The 11,878-nt window shown below is 40.8% G+C and overlaps 2 protein-coding genes across 5 annotated transcripts in view; both read left to right on the top strand.

The window, feature by feature from the left end:
* The window catches only part of ndfip2 (Nedd4 family interacting protein 2), an 8,498-nt gene extending 796 nt beyond the window's left edge, over positions 1 to 7,702 (top strand). Inside the window, exons 2-8 of one of the 4 annotated variants that reach the window (XM_058619097.1) lie at positions 2,182 to 2,428; positions 2,909 to 3,039; positions 3,120 to 3,207; positions 3,620 to 3,744; positions 3,824 to 3,890; positions 3,976 to 4,081; positions 5,732 to 7,702. In XM_058619097.1, coding sequence (XP_058475080.1) covers positions 2,182 to 2,428; positions 2,909 to 3,039; positions 3,120 to 3,207; positions 3,620 to 3,744; positions 3,824 to 3,890; positions 3,976 to 4,079 — 762 coding nt within the window. In that variant the 3' untranslated portion in view covers positions 4,080 to 4,081; positions 5,732 to 7,702. Of the gene's footprint in view, positions 1 to 2,181; positions 2,429 to 2,908; positions 3,040 to 3,119; positions 3,208 to 3,619; positions 3,745 to 3,823; positions 3,891 to 3,975; positions 4,092 to 4,977 lie in introns of all 4 variants that reach the window. The other 3 variants (XM_058619090.1, XM_058619081.1, XM_058619072.1) reach the window with 3 other exon arrangements.
* A 1,508-nt stretch (positions 7,703 to 9,210) lies between these two features.
* On the top strand, positions 9,211 to 11,464 carry LOC131447362 (pro-opiomelanocortin-like). The gene is made up of 3 exons (XM_058619107.1): positions 9,211 to 9,368; positions 10,269 to 10,389; positions 10,815 to 11,464. Exons 2-3 carry the CDS (start codon positions 10,273 to 10,275, stop codon positions 11,343 to 11,345), a joined length of 648 nt encoding a protein of 215 aa, XP_058475090.1. The 5' UTR covers positions 9,211 to 9,368; positions 10,269 to 10,272; the 3' UTR covers positions 11,346 to 11,464.
* Positions 11,465 to 11,878: the final 414 nt, after the last annotated feature.

Below are 11,878 nucleotides of genomic sequence, written 5' to 3'. Positions count from 1 at the left end.
TTTGTTTTTTTAAATGTCAACATTTTCTGCTCATTTGATCCAGAAGTATTAAGTATAGTATAATAAGTTTGGGCAAAAGTTTTGACATTTATTGGACTAAACAAGTACTCGATGAGTTGAGACAATAGACAGATTAATTGTGCTTAAAAGTGATCGTTCGCAGCTGATTTTATATTTAAATATAATAAAGCAGCAGCAGCAGCAGCAGCAGCAGCAGCAGCGGTGGTGGCCCTGCCGTCGGCGTCTCTAATGACGTGTGGAGTTTCAGGAGCAGCTGAGAGAGTTTTGGGAAGTGTTGTGACCACTTTGGGATAAAGTGAGCTTTGTGCTCGGACGCCTGTGGTGGAGAGAATGTGGAGTGTGAATCCCACAGAATCAGAAGGAGCCGGAGGGTGAATCCCAGCCAGTGAGTTCATTTGTTTGTTGATGGTCAGGTGAAGGCGGGAGACGCGCTCTCACTTGCAGGAGGAAGGTTCCACTTCTCGGGAAGCGTCCGTCAGGTGTTGTTTCACAGGGCGTTGCTCTGTTGTTAGTGACGTGTCAGAAAGTTTACTGTGATCACGTCATGGAAATGTTTAGCTGTTAAACTCGTGATCACAGTCACGACAGTCCAACTCCATTTAGCTGTCACTTGTCCTCAGGCCTTATTTCCATAATTGATTAATAGTTTGGTCCCCAAACCCGGAAATAATCAGATTCTCTAATGTCAAAGCAAAAATGATTTCTTTGTTATTTAATATTCACATTTAAGAAGCTGAAACATGACAGAAGGTAAAAACCATATTCATATGCAATGATTAAAACAAGTTTCTGTGATTTTTCAGCTTCTTAAATGTGAATATTTCCAGTTTTCAGAGAAACCTCCTCCTGTATCATCTGCATAGAAACTGACTTTTCAACAAAACAACAAATAAACTCATTTTACAACATTTAAATCACAGCAGTGCTGCAACTATTCACTGAATCATTCATTACGACACGTTTCTGTCATTTTTCAGCTTCTTAAATGTGAATATTTTATGTTTGTGGACGAAACATTTGAGCACATCATCATTTCCAGGTTGAATTTTATGGTCCGACATGTTTCTAATGAATATTTGCAGCTTTAAACCTGAAAATGTCGTAGATTGTGAGGTTTGAACAAATGCTTGTGGACAGAACAGCGTTGTTACACAGTAGAACAACAGAACAGTGAGCCCCAGCAGAGAGAGGAGCAGTGATCCACCAGGCCACCGTATCAGCACGAGCGCCACTATCTGACTCTTATGTCTGCTAATGCTCAACAATGTGCACGAGCGAGTTGGTCCTGCTGCACACGTTTGACTTTCCACGCTGACGCTGGTTTCTCTGCGTCTGACGTGTGAACATTTGCTGCTTTCTTTGCTCCATGAAACTCAGAGAAAATCATTTTGAGGACGTCAGCGTTTCCACGTTTGGGAGACATTTTCTGTTTGTTTGGAGTATTCTGTGTTGCTTATAAGTGCATCAGACATTTGAAAGCAGGACACTGGCGGATGTTGAAGGTTGTGATATCAGTAACAGACACAACAGAGAGGTTTTACAGCCGTCCTGTGAAACTAGAACAGATAAGACGAGATTCAACAGAACAAACGTCAGTGAAGTAAAATGAGTGTGACCTTTAGATTTAATGATTAATGATTGTTAGTGTCTTTAGACAAAACTGGATTCTATAAAGTTTGTCTGTTTACATAGCGATGGTTGCTATAAACAAATCAAATGCTATAAATGCAGTTTTCAGTAGATTATTGAATCGTTTGGACAATAACATTTTAATCTAACATGGAAATGATGATGATCTCAAATGTTTGAATGATTTCTGTGTTTTTATGGAGCAAAGAAACCAGAAAATATTCACTTTTAAGAAGCTGAAAAACTAACAAGCTTGTTTGAATGAATTAAGAACTTGTCGTAATGAAGGATTCAGTGAATAGTTGCAGCACTGCTGTGATTTAAATGTTGTAAAATGAGCTCTGTGCAGGTTTATTTGTTGTTTTGTTGAAAAGTCAGTTTCTATGCAGATGATACAGGAGGAGGTTTCTCTGAAAACTGGAAATATTCACATTTTAGAAGCTGAAAAATCACAGAAACTTGTTTTAATTATGAAGAAAAACACAAAGCTTCAGTGTTGAGTCCAGCTGACGCTGATCTTCCTCTGCACAGCTTCACAATGAGGACGACTCTTCAGAGACGTCCTCCATCGAGCAGCAGCAGCAGCAGGAGCAGCAGGAGCAGGCTGCAACTACCAGCCACGACCAGGGCGACACCCACATGAGCATGGCCGCCACCGCCTCCTCCTCTTCATCATCATCATCATCATCAGGTGAAGCATCAGGGTGGACGAGCCGTGGTGATGCAGATGCTCCTCCTCCATACGCGTTCATCGACCTGGGAGCAACGGCTGCTGCTGGTGGGTAAAACACGACGATTGCGAGTCTTCGTACAAACGATTGTGAGTCCTCGCACAAATGATTGTGAGTCCTCGCACAAATGATTATGAGTCCTCGCACACACGATTGCGAGTCTTCGTACAAACGATTGTGAGTCCTCGCACACACGATTGTGAGTCCTCGCACACACGATTGTGAGTCCTCGCACAAATGATTGTGAGTCCTCGCACAAATGATTGTGAGTCCTCGCACACACGATTGCTTTTCACTTTACAGCATTTTGTTCAAAAGAAATTGGTGATGTCTGATTTTTTTTGTCACATTTTAAAATGTAAGTTGTTGTGTTTTTTTTGGGTAATGTAAGTATTTTGTTGCATTTTTTTGTTTTTACTTGAATAATAATTTTTTTGATCACATTACTTTTTTGTCGTTGTCATTGACTGACTGGTCGTTGTCGTCACGTCGTTGTCATTAACTGATTGCGGTGGTCCGTTCCACAGACACCAGTGTGGGCGGAGCCTTCCCTGTGCCTCCGCCCTACAGCGTGGCCACGTCTCTGCCCACATATGATGAAGCAGAGAAAGCTAAAGCCACCGCCATGGCTGCCTCCAGTGTGGAAGTGATGCCCAGGGTGAGCACACCCACTGTCATTCATTCATTCACTGTGTGTGTGTGTGTGTGTGTTATTAATCAGCTGTGATTTGATGACAGGATGATGAATTCACGCCCAGAGATGATTTCAGTGATGCTGATCAGCTGCGAGTTGGAAACGATGGAATCTTCATGCTGGCATTTTTCAGTAAGTTTGTGTGTGTTTGTAAAATCTGTCCGTTTGTAAGTTTACGACGTCTGGAAACCACTCACTCACCCACACCAAAGACCACAGAGAAAACACAGGAGCTGCTGCTCCTCTGCTGCCTCGTGTGGTCACTTTGTGTCACTGACGTCAATCTGAATGAAGCATTTAAAAAAAAAAAAAAAATTTTAAAGTGACAAAATCAGACATTAGAACTTAGTGGTGGAAGTGTGTGTGTGTGTGTGTGTGTGTGTGTGTGTGAGAGAGATGATAAAATCACTGGTTTTCTCTCTGGACTTTGGTGTGGCAGAGTGAGTGGTTTACAAAAAGATTAAAAACAACTCATTTTCAGGTTAGAAACATTTGTCTAACAAATATTGCCAAATGACCAGAGTCCTTTTTGACTGCCCTCTAGTGGCCTTCTTGTTCAACTGGATCGGGTTCTGCTTGTCCTTCTGTTTGACCAACACCATCGCGGGACGCTACGGCGCCATCTGTGGCTTCGGCCTCTCGCTCATCAAGTGGATCCTCATCGTCAGGGTCGGTGACGGCTGCTCTGCTGCTCGTGTCCCGTGAGTCCCTGCAGATGTTTAGTAAAAGTGTCTTCTTGTGTCCTCAGTTCTCCGATTACTTCACCGGTTACTTCAACGGTCAGTACTGGCTGTGGTGGATCTTCCTGCTGCTCGGTGAGGAAACGTTTGAAAAGTCTTTGTCTTCTTCTTTTGCTTCAAACACAAACTGTGACCCTGGTCTTCCTCCTCCTGTGCACAGGTCTGCTGCTCTTCTTCAGAGGGTTTGTTAATTATCTAAAGGTCCGCAACATGTCGGAGAACATGGCCACGTCTCAGAGGACACGCCTCTTCTTCCTCTACTAAAGGTACACAAAGGTAAATAACGCGGAGTCATTATATTTATATAAATATACATCGTGTTTTTTTATTGTTCATGTTAATAACACAAACATTTTGTCATGACACAAAAATGATTGAACAAAAAAGAAATTGTAAAAAATGTCTTTTTGCCACAAATGACAAAAAAGTTAAGGCAACAAAACGTGACAGAAAAAAATGTCCGAATTTTGTCAAGTTAGAAAAAACATTTGTCATCAAAACATGGGACAACATTTTGTAATGTCCAAAAAACTAACGTCAGAAAAAGTGGTAGAAAAAATTTGTGTTAAAAAAGACAGAATTTTGTGAACGTACGAAAAGTTTGCATCAACATTATTTAGAAAAATTGCGTTAGTAAAAATCTTAAATAACGTGACGACAAAACATGTTCCACAAGAATTAAAGAATTGTAAAAAATAATCACATGTTTTTGGAAAACCTAATTAAAGTCACAGGAAATTCTGTATGATGAAAAAATGTCTGGATGAAAAAAAATTACCAAAGAAATTAAAACATTTTTGTAAAAAAAATGATTGAAAACAAAAAAAAACTGTGAATAATGTTTTAAAAACATGTTAATAACAAAACATTTCTACAAAATTCTCATAAAAAATGTAGCACTTTAACAAAAACACGTTAACGTTAGAAAAATGTTGTTAATGTTTCAAAACAAAACGTGGATTCTTACGAACCGCGAGTTTCCCTAACAACTTGAAAGAAACACCGCCCCCTTGTGGCGCTTCAGAATAATAAATGACTGGAACTGTGCGTCCACAAGTGCAACGCAATTTTCACGTCCGGCGATGTCTGTTTTCACGATAATCGTGATTAATGATCGCGTTTGAAGACATTACAGCTTCTGACGTTGTTTAAATTCCCGCAGGTTTCCACATCTTCATCATTGTCATCATCGTCATTCCACTCCAGTGTGAACTTCCTTCCTGAAGAGAAGAGAAGAGAAGAGAAGAGAAAAAACAAACTGTGGTTTAACATTTTCCGTCCCTTCCTCATTCTCCTTTGATTCAAATCTTAAATCACAAACACTATTGGGAAAAGAAAACTTGCCAAACACTGGGATGGGACCCACAGATGGGTCACGGGAGAATTTGTCGGGGTCCCAAACGTCGGTCACGCATCTAAATATATTTATACTGTAAATAAACACGAAACCACAAAAACTTTTTCATCAAAGAAAGAAATCGGACGCCTAACCTTCCGGAGCATTTATCACCACAAGGTGGCAGCACCACCAGAGCTTTTTACATTTAACAACTATACTTTGAAAGTTTCCAACTTTGTCTTTGAATGCATCGTCGTTTTATTTTGAAGAATTCAAAGACGTGTAAATCCACACTCAGCTGTAATCTCCACTGTAATCTCAGCTCACTAACAGTTGGATTAAGCTCCAAAAACCTGCGATAAAACGACACTAAACGCACGTGTGTCGATGTCGGTGCCGCCGTGCGACGTTTACTCGCTTTGAATCAAAGGAAAATTAAAAAAGAACTACAAATATAATCTGTGTGGGACGGACGTTTGTCCACAGATTAACTGAGTGGACATCACACACGCGCACACACACGCAATCTAAGTTGTTTGTGATGACACGTACGTGATGATAATTATTTTTTACGTAGATGTCGTGGAGCATGGATGATGTCATTGACACCCCCCCCCCTTGAAGGTTTTTGAAAAACGGCGTCCAATCACAGGAGACGCATTCTGACGAGGGCGTGTCAAGGGCGTCGCACATCCTGTTCCAACGAGCGTGAACTGTGCAGAAAAAACACTTGCCAACAACATGATGAGCTCAACGGTGACAGCTGGTGGTTGTAGGAGGTACTGACGCAGAGTATACACTCACTCATTCTCCCACACCAAACTTCATGGAGAAAATCAGTGATTTTAACATCACACACACACACACACACATCACTAAATTCAAATGTCTGATTTTGTCTTAAAGGAGACATATTATACTCTATTTCCCCAAGTTAAACTCGTTCCCTGGTGTCCTAATGAACATGTCAGTCACATGCTTTGGTCAAAATACCATAAGGATGAAGCACCATAGCAGTTCAATAACCCTGCTAAACCCGCCCCTTTCAGAACGCTCGGTTTTGTGCCTGGTCCCTTTTATATGCAAATGAGACACAGGTAAACACACGCCCACTTCTTCCAGGGGGTTTCTGATTTGTCCTCTTTACTGCGCTCACTCGCTCAGCTCCTGTCCCCTCCCCTCATTCCTCTCCCCCTCCCTCCACTAGTTCTCTGACAATATCAACATGGCAGCGAGAGTGTCGTCACAGGAAGAGACCAAGCTGAACGCTGACCAACTGTAAATCAGTTACAAACACTTAGGGACGCTGACCGCTGTATGTGACTGTATCAGACTGAGTCTGTGCTCCGGTCATGGAGGACGTACTGAACACATATGTTTCATTAGGACGTGTCAGAATGCTCAGTTATGACCTCTATGTGACCTTTTCTTAAACATGTGTGTGTTTGTACGTCGCTGACTAAATACGGCGACCGCTGGCCGCAGTCTGATGTGAAGTGGTGCCAACACACAAACACACAAACACACAAACACACAAACACACAAACACACAAACACACGTTTGCTGACTTTATCCAGCACATTAGCTTCATATATCAAATCCTCTGAGGCTGGAAGTTTGTGTAAAACACTGTGCTCCACTGTGCAGCCACCAACAGCACACTTGTCCCCCGCGTTGACATAACACCGCTCTTCCTCCCTCGTCTGCACTCTGGCATTTTATAGGGACAACATGACTGAGTATTGTTTTTCCACACTTTGGTGACTGGTAGGGCCTCCAGAGTCCCAAATATAAGTATTACAATGATTACATAATATGTCCCCTTTAAATCCTGTGTTCAGATTTAAATCAGTGACACAAAATGACCACATGAGGGCAGCAGAGGAGCAGCAGCTCCTGAGCTGAAATCAGTGATTTTCTCTGTGAGCTTTGGTTTGACTTGAAAATGCAATAATTCTTATTATAATAAAAGCATGTGGTTGATGGTTTCAAGACATGTTGAAGATTTCCCGCTCTTTTCCTTGCGTTAAACTTGTCGATGATGTGATGATGATTATTTTCATGTGTTCATACGTGCATGCGTTTGCCAGCTTAAGCCAACCCATAATATTTAATATTTGCACTTTGAGAGAAAGTCGTGTACAGAAGGATTTGTGACGGTTAGACAAATAAAAAAGTAATAATCTTAGCATCCAACTAGAAGTCTTAATGATCCGGAATGAAGAATTAGCCTTTTTATTTTTTCACGTGTGTAATAATGAACTTGTTTTAATGGCTTTTAACCTGGAGTTTTGCCAAAAATACAAAACAAACCTGGTTTTTAAAGCTTCTTTTTCATTGTTTTGCTCTCATCTGCTGCTGCTGCTGCTGCTGCTGATGAAAGCATGATGATGAGTGGGTTAATGTCAGGACAAATTCATGTGTAAATAATGGAGAGCAGAATAACAATGATCATGATGTTGTCGTCTTAATAAAAGAATCTGAAGATTTCTTTGTAAACTGGAAACTAACGAGCGACAAAACGCCAATAAAACATCTGCCTTTTAACGCTGAGTCATGGTTTTACTGTTGCATCATGGGCACCACACAACAACACAACACAACACAACAACAGACAACAGAAAACACAACAGATAACACAACAGAAAACAAGACAACACAACAGAAAACAACACAACAGACAGAGGAAAACAACAGATAACACAACAGACTGCAGAAAACAACACAAACAACAACACAACAGACAACAACACAACAGAAAACAACACAGCAGACAACACAACAACAGACGATTACAACAGAAAACAACACAACAGACGACAGCAGCAACACAACAGACAACAACAGCAACACAATAGACAGCAACACAACAGACGACACAGACAGCTTTTCACCTTAGAGTTCACTCATTCACGTAGGGTCCAAAATGGACGCCAAGGTCATGTTACGGTGGACTTTTTTGTTCATCTTGGTCGATAACGTCTTCCCACTAAGTTTCGGGAAATTTGGTGTGTGTGTGTGTCCGTGTGTGTCCGTGTGTGTGTGTGTGTGTGTGTGTGAGAGATGAAATGTTTGGTGATTTCTGTGATAAATGAACATCAGAATAAAAGCCTCCACTTACGTCGTTAAAATGTCGTCTATGACATCGCTTTATTATTGTGTGTCTTTGGGTTAGTGTGTGTGTGTGTAATGGATGTCCAAGGTCGTCACAGAGGTCTAATGGCTTTTTATTTACCTGTTTGCCTCCAGATTCTCCTCAATCTTCTCCATTAGAAAAACACAAAAATCACTTTATATAACACACACACACACACACACAGTCTATGTTTAAACCTTTATACATATATGTGTATATATATACATATATGTGTATATATATATACATATATGTGTATATATACATATATGTATATATATACACATATGTGTATATATATATACACATATGTGTATATATATATACACATATGTGTATATACATGAGTGGTTTACAAACTTCAGTTTCCTGTTATTTGAGTCTTTTGTAAATTCATAAAATCTACGTCACATGATCACGTCTTTATCTCACTGTGAGACAGACTTTTCCAACACACCAAAGCCCACAGAGAAAATGACTGGTTTCCTCTCTGGGCTTTGGTGTGGCAGGTGTGTGTGTGTGTGTGTGTGTGTGTGTGTGTAACCGTAAACCGTGACCCTCAGGTTTGAATCCCGTCTTCTCTCTCGTTAATGAGTCGTCAGTCAGGTGTTAATCTGACGTCTGACATTTAAAACGATGAGGTGAAGAAAAACACACCTGTTTGTTTGTTTGTGTTCAAATTACAAAATAATTCTACTTTAATACTTTCTACAAAAACAACACACCCCTGTGTCTGTGTGTGTGTGTCTGTGTGTGTGTGTGTGTGTGTGCGCGTGTATTGCATTGATTGTCCATTTTTGTGCAGCAAAGTGTGTTTACAGACATGAATGATGACGTGGTTCCATGCATATATGCGTGTGTGTGTGTGCGTGTGTGTGTGTGTGTGCGTGTGTGTGTGTGCGTGTGCGTGCGTGTGTGCGTGTGTGTGTGTGTGCGTGTGTGTGTGTGTCCTTGGCTGACAGGGTATAAAGTGGACGCACGTTGACAGCGACACAAGAAGAGAAAAGCGACAGAATTTCCTCCGTCTGACACGAGAAGAAAAGACAGACACAGACGGACGCAGAGACAGAGCTGACGGTGAGAACTGATATTCTACTTATTCTACTATATTTATATATGTAATAATTCAAACCTGTTCAACTATAAAAAAAATGTGAGAGTAGGAGTTAGAACATAAGTTTTTTTAAATGAAGTTTAAACAGATTAAGTTTGTTTTTCTGTTAAATTATGAAATAAAATAGTTCATACTCCATAAAAACAAAGAAATCATTTTAAAAGTGAATAATGTTTTTGGTTTGTGGACAAAAACAAAGACGTTTGGCAAACATTTTTATGAAAGTGTTGCAGCTCTGGATTATTGCATAGATTAATGCTCAGATTAAAGCGCACATTAATGCAAATTTTTGAAGGATGTTTTTCTGTTAAATTATGAAATAACATTTTTATATAATAAAAAAGTTTAAAAATAGTTAAATAAATCACATTTATTCATTCATTCATTCATTCATCTTCTACTGCTTTCCCCTCCACATGAGACCCACAGGAGGGCGCTGTGGAGGAAAGGCGGGGCTCACACCCTGAACACATGACCTGTCCGTCACACACACACACACTGAGCTCATTTATCATAATAATTTAATTCAAAATATTTTTTTCTGAAAGAAACTGAAATAAAAACCTCAGGAGAATTTAGTAAACTTTCATCCATTCATCCATTCATCATCTTCAATAATCAATAATCCATCATCAGTGAGGGCTGTGGTTCAAGCTGTGGTTCCGTTAATGGACGACGACGTCACTGAAAACCTGAGCTGTTAAAAGGAAAACGTGGTTTAAAGTCATTTACGATCAATAATCAATAATCACTGATCAGTGATTATTGATTATTGATAAACTTTTATTTTCTTTATGATCCACACAAACACAGTTCAGTATATAAATTGTGTGACTTTTTTCTCGTCTGTGATTGGTCGACAGGAGAATGTGTCCTGTGTGGCTATTGGTGGCTGTGGTGGTTGTGGGCGGAGCCAGAGGAGCGGTCAGTCAGTGCTGGGAGCATCCGAGCTGTCAGGAGGCGGAGTCAGAGAGCAGCATGATGGTATATTTTTTTATATTTATATTTACTTTTATTGAAATTAATCTGTTTTCTAATACATTTTTATATAAAAAATAATAGTAATAATAATTAATTGAAATCATTGAAAAAAGCACAAACATTTTGAACAAAGTCCTTAAATGAAAAGTTCAAAAATATAAAAGTGCAGTTTATTTGAAAAGCTGTGGTTTGTACGGAACACGTTTTAAATTCATTGAAATAATCACATTTAATCTGTAAAGAATATAATTATAAAAGAGTTTTACAGAACTAACACTTTAAAATCTGTGCGTACACGTCGTCATTTTTCATCGTTTTGTTCCGATCTTCCTCTTCTTTTTTTTAACGTAAACTAGCGACGTTTTTCGTGTATTTACTTTTGTGTGTTGTTGTTTTCCTGTGAAATTAAACGTGCTTTAAATCTGCAGGAATGTTTCCAGCTGTGTCGCGATGACCTCACCGCCGAGATGCCCGTTGCCCCAGGCCACGCCCACCTGCAGCCTCCCTCCCTCTCAGACTCCGCCCCTCAGACAAAGCGCTCCTACTCCATGGAGCATTTCCGCTGGGGGAAACCTGTCGGCCGCAAACGCCGCCCCATCAAAGTCTACACCTCCAACGGCGTGGAGGAGGAGTCAGCCGAGGTTTTCCCCGCAGTCATGCGGCGGCGGGAGTTAGCCAATCAGCTGCTGGCGGTGGCTAAGAAGGAGGAGCAGGAGGAGGAGGAGGAGGAGGAGGTGGGGATGGAGGCGGAGCAGCAGCAGCAGGAGGAGGAGCAGCGTCTTCTGGGCGGTGTCAAAGAAGGCAAAGAGGCGTTGTATAAGATGAAGCACTTCCGTTGGGGCGTTCCCGCCGACAAACGCTACGGCGGCTTCATGAAGAGCTGGGATGGGCGGAGCCAGCGGCCTCTGCTCACGCTGTTCAAGAACGTCATCAACAAAGACGGACAGACGCAGAAGTGAGGGGGCAGGGCCTGCACCGCAGACGCAAGGGGGCGGGGCCTGCACCCCAGCACCCAAATTTTTTTTTGGATATTTTCATTCATGTAAATAAATGTAAAAATAAAGATGTTTGAAAGCAACGTTGGATTGTTTGTTTGTTTGTTTTTTTACTCCGTCTGTTACAAGACAAACATCATCACCATGACGACCACGTCCACGTACAGCACCACGTCCAGGTACAGCAAGCACAAAGTCACTTTTTTCAGTAAAAAAAACAAACCCGTGTAAATATGCTCCGCCTCTGTCCCAGACTGTACGATAGAGAACATTTAATGGCTGCAGCACCCCCTGGTGGCCGGGTTGACTTGATCATGATTCTTCTTCATAGGAAATCAGTGAGTATAGTAAATTACGATAACTATATATGTATCCATATATGTACAGAGGACATTTAATGGAGACACAGACTTTTTTGTCTCATTTTGGACGACATACTATACTATGAGTTTTTTGTCTCATTTTGGACGACATACTATACTATGACTTTTTTGACC

Source organism: Solea solea, chromosome 2 (assembly GCF_958295425.1).
Source record: "Solea solea chromosome 2, fSolSol10.1, whole genome shotgun sequence".
Taxonomy (NCBI): domain Eukaryota; kingdom Metazoa; phylum Chordata; class Actinopteri; order Pleuronectiformes; family Soleidae; genus Solea; species Solea solea.
This window is presented reverse-complemented; position numbering and strand designations above follow the sequence as displayed.